The 19,794-nt window shown below is 28.4% G+C and overlaps 2 protein-coding genes across 2 annotated transcripts in view; both read left to right on the top strand.

Moving 5' to 3' along the window:
* LOC100202596 (lysine-specific histone demethylase 2) overlaps window positions 1-1,825 on the top strand; it is a 68,476-nt gene extending 66,651 nt beyond the window's left edge. The window contains exons 19-20 of the mRNA XM_065796014.1: window positions 1,359-1,511; window positions 1,597-1,825. Coding sequence (XP_065652086.1) covers window positions 1,359-1,511; window positions 1,597-1,686 — 243 coding nt within the window. The 3' untranslated portion in view covers window positions 1,687-1,825. The remainder of the gene's footprint in view (window positions 1-1,358; window positions 1,512-1,596) is intronic.
* Window positions 1,826-7,142: 5,317 nt separating this feature from the next.
* The window catches only part of LOC100204474 (solute carrier family 2, facilitated glucose transporter member 8), a 31,697-nt gene continuing 19,045 nt past the window's right edge, over window positions 7,143-19,794 (top strand). The window contains exons 1-2 of the mRNA XM_065796013.1: window positions 7,143-7,685; window positions 17,874-18,080. Of these exons, the coding sequence (XP_065652085.1) occupies window positions 7,476-7,685; window positions 17,874-18,080 (417 nt within the window). The 5' untranslated portion in view covers window positions 7,143-7,475. The remainder of the gene's footprint in view (window positions 7,686-17,873; window positions 18,081-19,794) is intronic.

Below are 19,794 nucleotides of genomic sequence, written 5' to 3'. Positions count from 1 at the left end.
TGTGCTTCTATCTTGAGTGATGAATTCAAACTGAAATTTTAATTGCATGTATTGGCCTCTAAAGGCTCATAATAAGTTATTTTACCACCGCTTAACACATTTGTTGTTGCAATAAAAATAAAAGTATGTTTCCGGTATCAAAAAGCAATTTTTTTTGAGCGCATTCTTTTTTTTCTTCAACTGTAGGTATAAACTTTGTTTTAAAACTGATTATCAAAAATTGTAAAACATGTTTTCAGCTGCATTTATGCATGCTTGAAACTGCTTAACTCCTAACCTATAAATATATGGTAGCGGTTTTGTAAAATCTGTGATAAGGGTGTACCTTGGAGGTAGCCAATGTTGTGTTACCTTGGTGGTACCATCAAGGTACAAACTTGCATGATTTTGTAAATACTATTATAAGTAATATTTGTTATGAAAGTATTTTTTTAATGTAATATATTATTATAGTTTATTATGATATTTTTTTTGTTTATTAAGAATTTCTTTAGTGTAATATGATGTGTGTATTTCTTTGTTAAATTGTAATTATTTTTTTCAAATTGTTATTTTCTCTTTGATAATTTTCTTGAATTATCAAAGAGATTATAAAACTGTGTATGAGTTGGACAAATTAGACATGGTCTTTTAGTTGCCACATCCCTCTATTACAGGAGGTTCAACACGGCAACTGGAAAAACTCATTTGGCATTAACTTTGATTACCTGAATGTAGAGTAGACAAATGTTAAATCAAAGTGAAATACTTATTATTACTAAACTTTAATGTAGATATTTGTTATTACTCTTTTCTTAATCAACATTATTTCTTTTCTAAGTTTTTAATACTTATAAGTATAAATTAGTTTAAATTTATAATAATATATAAGTATCAATTAATATAAAGTTTATATAAATCTAACTAGATAGATTAATATTATCTCTGATATGAAGTCCAATTACCCTATACGTAAACATTATATCAAATTTCTACCATGTTGAGTACTTAATCTGTTAAAACAATAATACCTCCAAGGTACAAAGTACATACCTTCAAGGTACACCACCGGTGGTGTACCTTGGCTGTAATGTAAGCTGTTTTTTAAACTAGAAAAAAGGGATGAAAAAATGTCTGGATGTTTAATAAAAAATCCTAGAGTAACCAATATCATAAAGTTAATGAAAATATATTATTACAGAAAATATTGTATTTTTTTTAATATTTGTAAAAGTTTGAAAATTCCTCCGAGGTACACCACTCTCCCCTATATATTGTAATATTTAATACTTATTACTATATGTAAATATCATGTAACAACTTTATTTAGAATATATTTGGTTTTGTTACTATTTTTAACTTAATTTTAACATATATAGATTGTACCGCAACCTACAGCTTATGTAATGAGTAGTTGGGCGACTGACTTAAATAGTAAAATGGCTTATTCTTATGTAAAAGTCGGCAGCTCGGGTGATGACTACGATATTGTTGCTAAACCTGTCGGCAACAATTTATTCTTTGCTGGAGAGGTAGGACTTTAATATGATTTTTACATCTTTTTCTCTGTATTATTAATAATTTTTATTTATTTATATATACATATATATATGCTAGGTAACAAATCGACAATTTCCACAGACAGTAACAGGTGCTTATTTAAGTGGTCTACGGGAAGCAAAAAGAATACTCTTATGTGAAAGTTGACAGTTAACATGACCATATCAGTATGTTGGCGATACTCTTGTGAAATGATACAAATCACGCTCTATTACATTTTAGATGAACATTAAAGCAAATTTAACTTTTAATTTATTGATTTTTGACTAATAAATTAATTGAGAATCGCGATTTGTTTTCATGCTATTTGCAGTTCGTTATGTTTTTGTGATGCTTTTTGTCTTTAGTAAGTCTCCTTTTTGTCAAAATAATTTATATTACTATATTTTATTTATTTACCTCTATTAACTTATGCCATTTATATGCTTCTTCCATATATTCATGTATATTTCTATGTATTTTCACTCATCGATCATAGTTAGAGGCGGGACTTTAGATTTCTTGGTGTTTTTTTGTTTCCATTTGCAGTTAGCAAAAAACTGTATAAAAACCGATTACAATATCCATAATAACAAATAAATTGAAAAGAAGACATACTAGCTTGAAATTTATCGAAAAAAAATTAAACATCAAAAAATGTTATCAATTTTTTTTATTGAATAAGTGTTTTCTCGATTAATTTTGTTCTTATTTACATTAGTAAAATTATTTTTATCAATGGCAATCCCCCCTTTACACACAAACATCTAAAGTTTGATCTGCATACCCTAATTTTACGGTAATATTGACATCAGGCTCTGATCACCCTTATTTTTTGTTAACGATTTTATTATTATTATATACATCACTATGAATATAAAAATATTAAAGTCTTAAAATTGGTCCTATGATATATATATATATTTATATATATATATATTCAGTTTTGTCAGTTTTGCTGAGATGTTTCTAGATGTTTTGCTGAGATGTTTCTAAATTAGATATACTTGATTGCCACGTTCTTACCTTCTATTATGCAACATTACCTTATATTATGCAGCATTCCTCTATCTTTTTTTTGTATTTTTTTATCGTTTTTCTGATAATTGCGTCCGAATGTAAAATTAGTTTAAAATGAGCAACTTTAATTAACAAAAAAATTTAAATATTCTTCAAAGTACTTATTTTTTCGATTACTTAACATATGGATTACTACTTGTGCACACACTAGTAGAAATAGTTCATGCAAAAAAAAAAGTACACCAAAAACTGATTACATTTTTGAAACTACCGTATCTTTTTCAGTTACAATCTAAACTTTGAAAATATTGTGCCGATATCTAAAAAAAAAAAGAAGCGGTTTAAAGGGTATGTTCTGGATTTTTGGTGTTCGAGAGAGGTAACTTTCATAGACAGCGCAAACTTGAAACTTTGTAAAATTGATAGTGGATTCATATAATAATGTTACTCATAATATTGTCTGTTTTTGTTAAAGTTATAAATCCACTTAAGAGTATTACCATTTTTGGATATCAACATCTTTCTTTAAACATCATTGAATTTTTTCTTAGATTTATTTTCTTCTGACGTGTCTTTGGTAATCTTACAATTTCAATCTCTGACCACATGGCATAATTTGTCCGTATTCCTAATAATCCAACCATTAAAAAACAGTTAAAACATTTATAAAAAGCTCTAAAAAATTTGATGCTGTTTTTTTTATTCAAGAAATTTCTAAAAATAACTGGGTATTTCTCGTAAAAGAAGACAATAACATAAATGAATATAAATTGTTTTTTCCTTAAAACATTTGAAAAAGTATTAGACCTATTTGCTCCCTACAAAGAATTAACAAAAACAAATCAAACTTTAATCTAAACCCAGGATAACTTCTGGTAGTCTTAAATCTATTTCTAATAAAAACATACTTAATAAAAAATTTATTAGCTTAAAAAATGTAAATATCAAAAATCTATAATTTACTGAGTTTAAAGTTATACATTAATAAAATTGACAATTTGTTAAGATATTCTAAAAAATCGTACTATACATCTTTTTTTAAGAACAATCTTAATAATATAAAGAATACTTGGAAAGTAATTAAGAAAATCATTAACATCAAACCTTCTACTAAACTAAGTCTTTTAGTCTCAAAGTCAATCAAAGATCTCAGAATATATCAGTGTTGCTAGTATATTGAATAACTATTATGCCATTATTCAAGAGAAACTACTTAAAAATATTGTTCCTTCTAAATGTGTTTTTAGCAACTTTCTTAAAATACCAAGTACTAATTTTTCTTTCATTGGTTCCGTGACTGAAGATAAGGTGTCGAACCTCCTAAAAGGTACTCTTAAAAATAATAAAAGTCTTGGTCCAAAAGTAGCCTACCAACATTTCTTCTAAAGCTGGTATCACACATTATCTCCAAACCTCTGTGTACGATGAGGAATAACTCTTTTAAAAATGATATTTTTCCAGAGGCTTTAAAGATAATGTCAATAAACACTCTACTTTGCGTGTGGAATGTTTATTAATATAATAAAAGCATTTGATACAGTTGAGCACACAATCCCTTTAGGAAAAACTGCAACACTACGGTATTAGAGGTATTCCTTTCCTCTGGTCTACCTCTTATCTGTGTAATAGATCAAAATTAGTTTTAATTAATGATATCAACTCAGAACTAGCTAAATTTTTAAAGGTGTTCAACAAGGCTCAGTTTTAAGAATTTGAAATCTGTTCAAACAAAAATAAATAAGCAATTAAATTTCAGATTAAGTGGGCAAAAAATAAATCCAGTTAACTCCATTAAATATCTTGGAATCAAAATAGATTCTAATTTATCTATTGCATCGCATCTTCAAGACTTAGTATTAACATTAAACAGATCGAACGGCATGTTAGCTAAAATCTGTCAATCATGAAACTTTGTTAAATATATATCATGCTATTTTTCACTCTTATCTCAGATATGCTTGTAAAGTTTGGGGACAATATAAGCAGCTTGCATGTCAAACTCATCTCCAAAATAAAGCTCTAAAGTTAATTTATTTCCAACATGCTAATTCGAACTGAAGTGTACTCTATTATATTTTTAAATTCCATAAATTGTGTGACTTTATTTAGCTATCAAATTGTCTATTTGTTTAGAGCCAAAATCATAATAGCCTACCTTATACATTTATCAACTTTTTTAATTATAGTGAAAATTGTAACTATATTCTACGATCTGCTTGCAACTTTAAGTTATCTGTACCTAAATATCGAACTGTTAATGTTATTTAAATCAGGCCCGTAGCCTGATTTAAATACCATTTCTTTAAAGGGGGAGCACTTTTTCAAGAGACGCCAAAAATAAAATAAAAATAAAGGCGCGCAAATGCAATTTTTTTTAGCGTCTACATTCACCTATTAAATTTTTTTTAGCGTCTATATTCACCTATTAGATTATTTCTATATTCACCTATTAGATAGGATTTTGCATAGATTTAATAAAATGGTTAATTATATTTTTTATATTTTCAAGACGGTTTTACCTTGCCCATTTTTGTGTTGTACTAATAATTTTTAATATATGTTTAATTTCAATTTTTTAGTGGCCAAACAGGACATAGCGCAGGGGAGCACGTGCCCCCTCGCTCCCACCCTGCCTACGGGCCTGATTTAAATAGGTTTTACTAAAAACTCGTTTATTTATTTTAAAATAGCATGTGAATAAACAAAATTATGGAAAAAATATTAAGCAATTTTGCATTTTTAAATCACAAAAATTTTTCATAAGAATGAATTGTTTTCAGCAACATGTCATCTTTTTTAACTTTTTATGCAAACTCTGAGCAGCTATATTCTTTTAAATTAAATTTAACTAACAAAATAGCTGCCAAAGTTTTCATTGTAAGTTGGGATTTCCCTTCCGTCCAAATATCATTGGCAATCGAAAACAATCGCGTTTGTACCTGGCAAACATAAAGCGGCTTCAACCAATTTTAACAAATTGTTATAAGGAACGTGATTATTTTCGAAATGAGAAAAAAATTCAATCCACTTGTCACATGCAACAGTCTGTGAGTTTCAAGAAGAAAACTTTTCCTTTGTGCAATATAAATTAGTTCTCCGAATTTCGTCAAACAATTCATTGTCATCGAATGTGATTTCTATTGATTTTTTCAAAAAAGTTGTAGTTTCAATCCATTCAACTTTACAGTTTAGTAAAGACCATTTAAAAACTTCAACCTGATCAAAGTGACGCGTCCACTCATCTATATACTCTAGACAGACACTGTAAAAAATTTCTACTTCTTTCAGAAATTGGTTTTTCAAATGATGACTACTTTCTTCGGTAACTTGCAAATGCCTTACCATGTCTTACCATGTCTTACTAAATGTCTTACCATGAAAGGTAGAAATTTTTCTGCTTTTCTAGATTTTATCTGATCTATCAAATACTTTAATACTACGGCAACTTCAGCAGCAGAAATATCATCTTTCTTAATTTTTTTTACCGTGTTATAAAAATGATTGGCTTGACTGTGAACAAAAAGCAAATGGGTAAAATAGTAATTTTACCCATTTGTTATTTAAAACGTCAAACAAAAGTTTCCGACAATTTTCTAAGCTTAAAAAGTATGATCTTAGTGGCTGATATAACTTAAGCACTCTTTTGATAGCTAGAAGTAAAGCCAATCAACGAACTTTTGAGAATCCAAGCAATTTTTGATACTCCATACCGGCCTCATCGCAGAAATTTTCTAAACTAGAAACTCGAATAGTAAAACGGTAAAAAAAAAAAATAAGTTTGAGGAATAATTAATCTCCACATCAATAGATAAACAACCAGGTGATGCTTTTAATAAAGCATTTTCTGAGTTGGTTTCGCAATATTTCTTGAACATGTTTACAATTATTGCTTCACATTTTGCACGCCCACAAACAAGTCTTGGATTATAAAGTTTCTTAATTAGCTTTGATGTACAATCAGCACTTCTAAAGTTATGGTTGTGTTTGATTGTGTGGAATGCGATTGTTCCTTTTTGAATGATTAATATTTTTTCTTTTGACCAAAGCTCTTTGTGATTTTGTTTGATAAATTTGCAATGATCTTCAATTGCAGACCGTCCACGACTATTAATGTCAAATAGGCTTTGATAAATAGTACATTTGAGGCGCTCATCTTTGATCTGCGTTAAGAAAGGAAACATTTTTTTCAAATTATCATTAAATGTGTTTAACCTTCTCTTCTTAATATTCATTTTTTGAATTGGATGTATAAATAGTTATAAAAACTTTTAATTACTTTTTTATGAACACTTATTTTTATGAACTTCTTGATAAAATAAATCGCGGAGCGTTATTTACAATAATTGGGGGAAAAAGACATTACAAGGCAAACAAAATTTGCGTAAAACGAGCGCATTTTCTTTGTTGTAGTTGAAAAATCTTCAATCTTTCATCGTCTTCAATTACAAATAGATTTCAAAAGGATGTTTAACATTTCTTATTTATAATACTATTATTACAAGCAAGTTTAGTATTCAATCAGTAGGTTTGACCGCTAATGACATTAAATTAGAATTATTATCAAAATTTGTAAATTTTTTATTCTTTAAATGTCACTATTTAGAATTCAAATAATTTACCGAATAACGAACCTTTACTGTAGATTTCGCAATGTATTGTTATCAAAACATGACTTTGGTTAACAGTTGAGTATCTCTTTTTCATAATATTAAAAATAAAAATAAAAATTTATTGTATTTAAGAGCTTAAAAGTTTTTATTTAACAAATTGTGATTCAGTCAAAATCAGATTTAGTCACTGATCAACTGGGGTTTTCTATTTTACAAACTAATTTTAAATAAAGGATTGTAAAGTACTGTCTTGCGACCAAAGTCTAAAGATCGTCTTGCGTATTATCTAGGCAATATTTAATTATAACAAGTTGCAAAATTGCCTAGATGGAAGATAAAGAGCTAACAATCTCAATTATTAATAGCGATAAACATGTTACAAAAGAACGTTTTATAACAGCTTTTCTTGCTGCTCTTATTGCATCATTAGCATCACTTTGTTTTGGATTTGCTATTGGTTACACTTCTCCTACTGAAGTTGCAATAGAAAATGATTCAAGATTAAATATAACAAAAGATGAATTTTCCTGGTTTGCAGTAAGTTTTTTTTTCGTTAACATTAGATTTTTATTTATTTGACTAATGTGTATTATTTTTATTTTTATTTTTTTGTTGATTTGTTCATATACAGAAGAACAAAAATCAATGAAAATAAAAAATAATAAAAACATTACTAGCTGTGTGTTCAGATTGAAAATTTGATTACTTCAAAAAATTTAATTTCGCGATATCAAGAACTAATAAACAAACTAATCTAACGAATTATTCGCGATATTAAGAACAACAACAAGAAAATCAGTTTTTCAGGGATTTAAAGCAAATTTGTCCCCCTCTCCTTTAAAGTTAAGTTTTAGTTTTTATCAATAATATTCATAAAATTCATAAAATCAAAGTTTTTAGTAAATATTTATAATATGATCATATTTGCACTGTTAGATAACTAGATGTGGATAAAGTTATTATTCCAATAAGGATAGATGGTGGTCGTTGTAGTGAGTCTTTCAGGAGAAACATTCATTACAACTACAACAAGAAAGAGTCCAAAAATATTGGTATTAATTAAAGTTATTGTATCAGTTTTTGTCAAAAGTGTTACTGAAAATCATGCATACCTTCAGATTTTTATAGAGAAAATAATGCTCAAAAATTAAAAGCTCTGATCTTATATTGTTAAGTAATAATAAATGCTGCTAAACATAATTGCAGGCAATTGTGTTTAGCAGTTTGGTCAGAAAACAAGGAAAGTACTCTTGTTTATATTGTGACAGTGAAAAGTCAAATCTGGGAGAAATGAGAACTTTTAACAAGTTTAATTTGCTATGTGGAAACTTTTCTACATACGGATCTAAAAAAATTTTAAAGATCCGTGTCTACTTGATGTAGCTAGAGAAAGGAATGTATTTAATATAATTTCTCTACCAGATCCTTATTTGCTGATGAAAATTGTGACAGTAATTTCAAATATGTTGTGGTGTTGTATGTTAACTATCTGAATGCGATCCAGCAAAAGGCAAATGGAATGTCAAACCAAGCAAATGTCAAATCCAGCAAATGCAATCTAGCAAAAGATGTATGGAATGTCAAACCAAATGCACCTCTAACTATATAGTGTGATGCAAGTTCGCTGGCAAAAGGAGTTGTGATAATGCAAGGTGACAAAGAAATAGAAGATGCGACCTGGCTCTGACCAAAGTCTGATGCAATGCATATCAACATAGCTGAATTGGATGCATGTATTGAAGTTCTCAATATGGCATTGAAATGGAACCCAAGTGATGTCTCTATCAAAACTGATTCTCATAGTGTATTCAGTTGGTTAAATTCTGAATTGACTCGTGACAAACTTGTAAAATGTGCTAGGCAATGCGAAATGCTAATTCGACAAAGACTTCGAATATTTGGAAAATTGTTTGAGGATTATGTCATAAATGCAAATGTTACATGGGTACCAACAACAAAAAATATCGCAGATGAACTCACACGAGTGCCAACAAAATGGAAAAAAAACAAAGTTGCAACACAAGAATGTAATCTCATTTATAAGCACGATAATCTGCAGATTAAAAAAGTTCATTCAATAGCACACGTGGGAGTTTCCAAGAGTATGGAGTTATACTCACGTGCTGGTATCCACGTTAACAGAAACATTAAAACAAGTTGTCACTGAATATAATCGACAAAGTTGAATCAACGCTAATTTAAGTTTTAAGGATGGAGATGTTGGCAAAAAAAATATCAATAAAATATCAATAAAAAAAATATGAATAAAAAATTTAAGTTTTAAGGATGGAAATGTTGGCAAATGAAAAGTTGGCGATAAAGTGTGAGTGAAGCCCAAGCATATGACGCCATATACACAGCAATGGTTAAAAGGAAGTATAGTGGCACTGCGTAGTGGTTTAACAGCTGATGTTGAAGTCAACGGAGATATGTTGCTACAACATTTTTCTCATCTGCAGCATCGTTGTGTAGACGAAAAAGAAGAAGATATAATTGATGATTTCAACCTGATACTGGTTTAACCTCCCGAAACAAACTTAAAACACGTTATAATTGAAGATCCAAGTTCTCAAATAAATTCCCTGGACAATGGCGAAGCTGACAATAGTATTGATCGCGCTGATCAAAACTATCCAACAAATTGTGAGACAGAGATACAGTCTGTTTGATTCAAACCGAAAGTTAGGAAGTACTCTCTTCCCATAGCGAGTGAACCCAGCTCAACAAGAGCTCATACATAATCACAAGTGTGACCTCTTGTTGAGCTGGGGGAGATGTTGTGATTTTAATGTGTGTCAATAATTTGTCAATAATTAGCTTTGCTAATTATTGACAAAAGTCACACGTTGCATATTTTATTATTTTAACGTTTTGTATAACAATCATTAATTGTTGACAAGTCACAAGTTGTATTTTTAAATGCTATATTTAGCAAACAATTTTTTTGTAAAAACGTTCAGGTTGTTTATAAGTAATAAAAACATTAAAAACAAAATTGTAAATGTTATTGGAGCTGTTCCAGCTACCAGTCACGAGCCTCTGTCTTATTGTTGTAAATTTCTTTTCTTTTTTTTTCTACAAATGCTATCATTTTTTAAGCAGAGCTTGTTCAATCTACAAAATCAGCATTTCATTCATGCTCAAAAAGTTTTATTCATCTACTTTTTTCACTCAAATATTAGTGCTTTAGAATTCTCCCTAATTTAATGGTAAACAGTATAATCACTTATTAGGATATTAAACTACTCAAAACATTATGCACAGCCTTTTGAGACTTCATTTGGAATTTGCAATAAAAAGCTCAAAAAAGTACAACAGAGCAACTTGTCTGATTCCATCACTCAGAAAATTGGAATACTAAGAGAGATTAAGAATTTTGGATATTCAATTGTTAGAAGATCATAAAGTTCAAAAGGTTACTTTGAAGTTTTTAAAATAATAATTGGCTTCTATATTGTAATTTGTACAATAAAAATTTGTATTAGTTACACAAGCTTTTGCTTGTAGTGGAATAATAAATGCTACTACTTGTAATATTCTCTATTCTTTCCTATTTCTGCTTCTTTTAACTAAAATAGCAGGCTATTTTTTAATAGTACTGAGCAACCCTGGAGCTACCTGTTTTATCTGTGTTTTGGAAAGTATTCAACTTGGATCTAAGTATTAGTAAAAAGTTTAAAAGTTCTCATCATCATAGCAATACACCCGTTGGAGCGAAGTTCTGCCATTATTAATATTGTGTAAGAAAAAGTCCTGGAACGAATTTAGAAAGGTAAATATTTATTTTCTCAGTTGCAAATTAGTAACAAAATATTTAAAATAAAAGTTAATTATGCTGTAATAAGATGTACCATTAGTTCCTATAAGATAGGAAAATTGAAAAATAAAACGTGTTTTCAACATGAAGGGAAGATACTATCCAAATGTGGATGTGAGTTACCATTTTGAATGCATTGTTTCCCAAGTTTAAAAAGAAATAGTTTAAAAATAGAACACTGGATAAGTCAGCTAAGAAGAGAAGGAAAGAAGAAAGTGCATCGAAACCCTGAACTGCTGATAGAGTATGCTCTGATCAATTTGTTGATAAAATATTAACTGTTATGAACCCTAATCTGACAATAAACATGGGATTTCATCAAACTGAACCAAAAAAAGCTAAAAGAACTTTATTAAAGCACCCAATCACTTCTTTACCATGTTCTAATAAAATGAAACCTGTAGAACCTTTGTTGACTGAAAAAAGTATTGTCACAGAGTTTCAAAGTGTTAGTTTTAATGCAGATGTTTTATCACTTATATCATCATACATATTCATCGAGTTTACTACTATCTAATTAATGTACTTCATGTGAATACAAATCTTTACTTATCACCTCTTATGTGAGTAAATCTATCTATATCTGAATGTAAACTGTTATCATACAGAGAAGAATTTTTAATGACACTTATGAGTTTGCGCTTTGGTTTATTAAATGAAAATATTGCTGATCATTTTAGTATTTCCAAATCTTTGTGTTCTAATACTTTTACCACTTTTATTAGAATTATTGCTAACATTCTCAGACAAGTTATTATTGTTTGGCTGCCAAGTGAAGTCTTAAAAAAAACTTGCACAAAGAGTCCTTTGTGAACTGCTTCATATTTTACAAGCTAACTTTTCACAATAAATTATATAGTTGTACGAGAGTTATATGTAACAATAGCTTTATGAAAAAACTTTAAATAATTTTTATGACATTTGGATACCTTGTAACCATTTTCCCAGAGCTGAGTAAAATTATGATGAAAAATTCAGGGGCTTGTTTGCTCCTTTGTGGATAATTACTTGAAGGAATTTTTAAAAAGTTCTTCTGTATCCAGAGCATGGATACAGAAGAATTTTTTAAAAATTCTTCTGTTCACCAGAGCATGTTTATAAAATGTTAGATGTTTTACTTTTACAAACTACTGTTTTAATTTGTATCAAGTCAATTTAAATAACCTTTAAAATCACTCTTTATCACTAAAATATTTGAAGTTGGTTAATTAAAAACCACTTTTAGTTTTAACAAGTTTTGATTTTTACGCATTATTGTAATTTCTGTTTTGTTATGTGTTGCATTTGTAATATTGTTAGTTGTGTTTTGAAAGTTTAAATATTAATAATTATTTCATCTTTGAAATGCTGTATATATCATAAGTCACAGTCAATTAAGAGTAAAATTTGTTTAATTTGATTTGAAAAAGGAAAAAAATGACCTAAAATACAAAAAGGAAGTGTACTTATATTGAGAATTAAAAAGTATTTCATTGACAATACAGCTATGCACAAAAGTTTAATCGAGACAGTAATTTTAATCAAACTTTTCAGGTTTTTTCAACTAAAAAAAATTAGAAAAATGAATTTAATTAATTTTCTTATTTTTAAAAGAACAATCTATTAGCTATACAATTAACATTAATAAGATAAGATAGTTAAAAAATAATAATTCAAAAAAATTAAGTAATTATATAATCATAAAATGAGAACTCATCTCTGCATTGATTCGACCAATTTCATGCACATCTTATGTGGCACTTTTAACCAGTACTCATTCAGAAGTTGTTCAAATGCTCAGTTGATTGAATTTGATGGTTTACCAATTGAGTGATCCATAACCAAATACTTTCTATTGGGTTTATATCTGGTGATCTAGGGCACCAAGGCGACAAATTGATCTTCTTTGTGGTAAACCAGTTTGTTATAGTATGTGCTGTGTGTGCTGAAGCCCCATTTTGTTGGAAGATATATTGCTTGTTTCTGTCGTACAAATGCCTTGTGATGGAATCAAACATGTTTCAAGTGTGTTTTTGTAGGTATATTGATTGATACGGCCATTATACAGCCCACAAAAACCAAGGCCTTTGTGGGAAAAACATCCTAATATGCCTACTGAGCTTCCACCACCTTTTTGTCTTGCTTGTAAATAGCGCTCACAATATTTCTCAGTTGCAAATCTTTCAACATATATTCTTCCTATGCAGTTCACAACCTGAATATTTGACTCATCGCTCCAAACCTCTTTTGCCTAATCTTCAACTCCCCAATGCAAACATTCTTTGCACTATTTTCGTCTTTTGCATCAGTCCATGATTGACAGGATAGGCTTTCTTATTTCAATGTAAGACACAAAAGCTTTTTTTGCTAATGTTCTTTTAACAAGTTCTTTGCTTACATATTAATTAAAAAGGATTGGTTGAATATTTGAGCTAGTTTTTTGTTACTGAGTCTAGGATTTTTCTACTGGTTCTGAATATGCTACTTTTATCACTGCCAATAAGCTTCAGTGGTCTTCCAAAACAAGTTATGTCAACGGCGTTACCTGTTAGCTCCCAGGTTTTCACTGTTTTTTGCACACAAAATTTAGAAACACCTATAAGTTTACTAATTTCGACGTTGTTATGATTCTTTGATTTGACCAGTCCAATAATTTGTTATTTCATGCTCTCTGACACTGCTTTTTTACCCATAGAAAAGTGTGTCGTAGAAATGTAAGCGAATTGAAACTTAAAATATTGCAGTTGTTCTTTAGATAATTTTTTGCAATTAAAATATTTTTTTGTAATTTTAAAATTATTTTTTTATTTAAGAATCATGAGTACCCTTTACATTTATAATTTATAGCAGTAATTAAGTATAATAATTAGTTATTGAGTGTGGAAAATGTACAATAAATTAACTAGGATAAACTTTTATGCCATCAGTAAAATATATTGTATAATGTTTAATTAGTTTTATGTAAGTAGTGTAGTATGTGTGAATATATTTTTTTTGTCTATTTGATCGAACAAGCATATATTGCAAAACTTCACTCTAGTGTTTCACAGGAAGATGTGCGATTGCACGCAATTATGTGACCACGTAAAAAAAACTTTGTTTTGACAATTTGACCACAGCTTTTGACAAGTTTTCAAAATTTAAAAATGCTCTAAAAAAATTTAATCAAACAGATCTAAAAAAACTTTACTTTAAATAAGAAAAAAAATCATAACGAAAGAGAAAATAAAAGAAAAAACTAAAACAAAACTCAACAAGCTAAAATGCTTAGTTTATTTAAATCTTGTTTTTAATTACGTTTGGAATAATTTTTTATTTTCATTAATGTTTATATAATATTATCGGAAATCCTTAAATTTAAAAGAACAATTTACTTTTAATGATTGTTCAAAAAATACTCACACTTAATTTAAATTATAGTGTTTTTATTTACTAATTTGAAATATTAGTTTCCATGTAAATGTAAACTAGTAAATGATAACGCATTAAAAAACCATTTCACTCTTTGTTTTAACATTTATATTTTGTTTTTTTAGGTAAATTTGTTTCAAAATAATAATATTTATCATAAAAAATACATATTTATACAAAAAAACAACAACAAAAAACAGTTTTTTAATACTTAATATAAAAATGCATTAGAAGTGTTTTGTTACTTTATTAAAAAGCGTTTCAATGATATAAAAGCATTTAAGATCAAACTTATTTAATTGTAACAGCTTTTCAACAAAAAATCTTTTTAAATGTATTAACTTCAATGGTTCTTATATTACAATGGTTCTTATATTACAATGGTTCTTATATTACAATGGTTCTTATATTACAATGGTTCTTATATTACAATGGTTCTTATATTACAATGGTTCTTATATTACAATGGTTCTTATATTACAATGGTTCTTATATTGCATGGTTCTTATATTGCATGGTTCTTATATTACAATGGTTCTTATATTACAACGGTTCTTATATTACAATGGTTCTTATATTACAATGGTTCTTATGTTACAATGGTTCTTATATTACAATTCATTAAAGAGACTTTTGTTATCTTAGAAAGTCTTTGTTTATAAAAACAAAATAACTTTTTATTTTTTAATAATGTTTATTATAAAAAATGCATACTTAAATAATTTATATAATATAAATTAAAAAAATTATATATAACTGTCAATAATACTTTAAAAAAATCATTATCAGTAAATGGTTACTTTATTTAAAAGCGTTTCACTAATATAAAGAAGTTTGTTAAGAAGTTTCGATGTAATTTATTTCACCTAAGGTATATTTCATATAAGGTATAATTCAGAATATTTTTATTAACAAATTATAACAGAATTATTTTTTTAACAAATTTTACTCCTAATTGACTGTGACTTATGATATATACAGCATTTCAAAGATGAAATAATTATTAATATTTAAACTTTCAAAACACATCTAACGGTATTACAAACGCAACACGTAACAAAACACAAATTACAATAATACATAAAAATCAAAATTTGTTAAAACTAAAAGTGGTTTTTAATTAACCAATTTAATTAACCAAATATGAAACAGTTATTGTTAACTTGTTATGTTAAATATCACTAAAAAGCTTAACAAAAAAACTCTAATCTTCTTTTTATTTGTGTCCAAGAGTCCGAGAGAATTTTCTTGCTTTTCATATTTATTAAAATCAAAATTTATTGACAAGTTTTAAATTTCATTCCAAAAAAATATGCTGTTTAAAAGTTGTGGCCTTTTAAAGTTATTTTTTGGAGTTAATTGGGGAATAGTAAATTATAAATAATAATAACTTTTTAATGAGAAGAGATTTTTGTATGTAAAAAATTTTTTTTTTTAATTGAAACCATTCATGGGACACAAGAACCCAAATTTTAGGTTTAATATTGTTTTCAGGCTCCAATCATCACAATTTTTTCTGAAAATTACTTGTTTTGCATTAGTATGATTATTATAAAATTTTATGAGAGCACCATTTCTTGAAGTTATCTATCTTGAACACTAAAAATTCTAGACCAGCTTGTTTAACCTGCTTTTTTAGATATCAACAGAATATTTTCAAAATCTAGGTCATAACAGAATAAGGTATGGTTTCGAAAATGTAATCCATTTCTGGTTTACTTTTTTTTCATAAAATATATTTCCACTAGGGTGTGTCTGGGTTTACAAAAGTTAGCCCTGAAAAACTTGGGTGTAATGACCACATATCAACTTTAATGTCCATGTTAAATTTTTTTAGAACATCATGAGCTTTTGAAGCTATTATAACTCGCTTTGGAAAGTTAAACCAAAGCTCATTTGTGTTTTGGCCCATAGTCATAAACTCTATATCAGTAACTATTGCTTAAGTCATATTTGTTTTCATATTTTCATGATAGGAAAACTTATTGTCTAACATATCAATAGTATCATCCATGGTCAAAATTGTAGGCTTGATAACAGTTACAGACACAATTAAATCTTCCATATAAAAAATGTCAGGTTTAGGTACAACAGAAGTTATAATGCTATGAGGAGCAATCGTTTCAATTGCTTTTGCTATGTCTGTGAAATTTAAAAGCTTAAAGTCACATTTTACAAGCTATAAGTCACAGTTTAATAATGAGTTGTAATTATACTTTTCATTTGAAACTAGTGAACGCTTTTTTCAAAGTCATTATGATCAAATTTCAAGTTGCATATTTTTGATGATGCTACTATGCTAAGGTTTTGAAGCCACTCTGATTTTAAACTAATACAAGTTAAATTTGTCAAACCATTTCTAACAGCAGTCTCTATTCGAAAGAATGTTGCAGTGAAATGATTATATGTCTGTGACAAGCCAGCTAGACAAGTACAATGTGTAGAAATTATTTTAGCAGTTTTTTTATTAAAAATATTCCTTAGCTTTTGAAAGAGATCATTAATTTTTTCATATTTCATACAGTTCCCTTTTAAATAGCAGTATTCACTTTCTATTGCAACTTAATAGTAAAATTAAAGGTTCAAACCACCCATATTTAAATTAACTATAAGCTTTACACATTTTGTAGTCACTTTTACTAGCAATTTCAGAAGAGTTAAATAACAAATAACTGTACATATCAGTTTATAATGTTGGCCAGCAAGTTAGACCTTGTCTTCTGATAACCAACCATTACTGAGCTTGAAAGGATCAGGTATTTTAACACTATTTATAAAAAGTTTTCTATTGTATTGAGAATATTATATCATATTCCACCTCTTCTGCTGTTTTAATAGGGGTAACATTGTTTTCCATTGCACAATAGACTCGAGCAGCAAGAATCTCTTTCTAGATATTTTCAAGCCACGAAGGCTTATATAAGACTTTAATTCTTCAACTTTTATACTACATACCATATTATAATCCATTTTGATTTATATGTTATATATTTGTTTCAATTGTGATTGGCTTTGTTTATGTTGTTTGTTTAATTTTTGTTTTCTCAAGAATTAAAAGCTATGACTTATGACTTTAATTCTCTTATAAACTCGATCCAGTCTTTTTTTTTAAGTACTTTGTAAAGCAGCTTGAACTGGTGTATTGTCACCTAAAAACCTCATGCTGTCTTTAGTGTTAGCAATCATATCACAAACTTCTTTATGTATAAATTTAAAATGTTTACAACGAATACTATGTATTATATTATTATACACAATAATATTGATGATATATTGTATTTAAAATTAATTACAAAATTTACAAATACAATTTTTGAATAGAAACTTGATTGTATATAATAAATTATATAAAAACAGAATAACTATTTTCAAAATAAATTGTTATGAAAAGATCAAAAACTGTAAGAGCCAACATTGTTTCAATTTTTCTTATTTTTGCTATTTCAGCAAAATTAAGAAAATTGAATAATTTCTGTTTTTTTTATTCCTTTTTTTTTTTTATTCCTTTTTTTTTATAGTCAATAGTTGCACTGGGAGCATTGTTGGGAAGTATTTTAGCTGGATTCAGTGTAGATAAGTTTGGGCGAAAGACAACTATTTTAATTACATCAGTATTTTATATTCCTGGCTGGTGCTTGATATGTTATGCTACTAATATTTTTATGCTTTATGCTGGCAGGATACTGGTTGGTGTTGGGGTTGGCATAACTTCTTTAACTGTTCCTGTAAGTATGTTTGCTTTAAAACAGAAAACAATATTATTTTTGAAGGTTAACACTTTTGAAATCCCAAAAACTGGGATTCAAGGATATAGTTTGAGAATTTCAAGGATATGGTTTTAGAATTGTTTAAGTTTTAAAGTTACTCATAAGTTAAAGTGTTTATTTTATAATTTGTACAATTTTAAATTAAAAAAAAAGAAAATTGTAAACAATAATATATTTTAATTAATCAAACTGTACTTTTGTATTTATAGACTGAATTTTAAGATTTACCATTATTATGTCATATAATGATATAAGGGGGTCTCATATCTTATCTATTTTATTTCATCATGTGTGTTCATCTATTTTTTTAGGTAATTTTTATTGTAATATTATTTATGAATCATTGTGATGCAGATTAAAAACATCTTTTGTACAGTATGACCAGCAAGAGGAAACAAGCTTTTGCAAGGTACAGATGTTGCATGTGTTGCCAAGTACTTTTGTGCAATTGAGGCTAGCCTGTAGGTAGGGTCATCATCTGAGCTCTTCATCACTGGAGAGAGATGGCAAAAAGCAGGCAGAATCACAGAATATGAAACATATTTTTCTCTACCCAGAAGTTTAGTCTCATACTTGCAAAAAATCAAACCCATTTTACTGAAATGTTTTGCATTCACTTATACACACAAAAATGTTCTCATATTCATGTTTACTGATACATACAGACACATTGGGCATGCAATCAGACTAATCGGTGAAAACTATGTGATGTAAAATATATCTCCAGGGCTCCAGTAGCAGCTCCAGTAGCTTTTTAAATCTCTGCAATTTGTCCATTTCAGCTGATGTTGACATACCGATCTTCATGTTGTGTGTGGTGAGGACATTCCTCATTGGCTGTTTGCTTTTTTCAAACACTTATCATGTCCAGAGTTGAATTCCATCTGGTTGGATTAACTTATATAAGCGACTTCTTTTTTCCAAGTTCAATTTCACAGCCATCTTTAACACACTCCAGCACTTGCTTCACTGTGTTCAAGATGGCATAGCACCTTTCTGCATTTGGCCAGGGGGTTGTCAAACACGCTATTGTGCAGAGATATTGTGCAGAGATTGTGACAGAATGCTGGAGACCTTGTGCGACACAGGTGATGCATTCAAAAAGCAGATGTTTTGCAGCAGCAACCATATTTTTTTTCTTTCATGTAAATTGTTTACCAATATAATGCATAATAACTTTAAGGTAATTATGGTTACCCAGCAATGTCCAGTATTCTCCAGTAAGGAGAGCAGTTTGTGCATGTTGTAATTTCATTTAATTCCTCTCCTTTTTTATAAAATTCATGTATTTTCCTTGAAATGGTGGAGGCTCATACATGCAATTATTTGTTGCAATCCTTATAATATTCTCCAGACTGACATCTTCCATAATACTAATCGGCCTGCAGTTTGTAGCTACCCACTTTGCAATGGCATTTTGTCTCTTGTCTTTCACTTGTTTCTCTACAGTTCTCCTACGTGCTGCATCCAATATAGGTTGACAAAGCCTTCCTTTGCTGTTTGTTTAGGTGGGTGATTTGCTGGCATCAACGATAAGCATTTAATTTAATTGATACATCAGACTCGAAGTATTCCTATGATAAGAAAATTCAGCTTTGCAGTGTTTACAAATAGCTTTAGTTTTATTAACTTTTTGTTGAAGAGGTTTAAAATAAAAATATTCCTTTAAGAT

Source organism: Hydra vulgaris, chromosome 04 (genome assembly GCF_038396675.1).
Source record: "Hydra vulgaris chromosome 04, alternate assembly HydraT2T_AEP".
Taxonomy (NCBI): domain Eukaryota; kingdom Metazoa; phylum Cnidaria; class Hydrozoa; order Anthoathecata; family Hydridae; genus Hydra; species Hydra vulgaris.
Note: the sequence above shows the minus strand (reverse complement) of the source record. Positions and strands in the feature narration are given on the sequence as shown.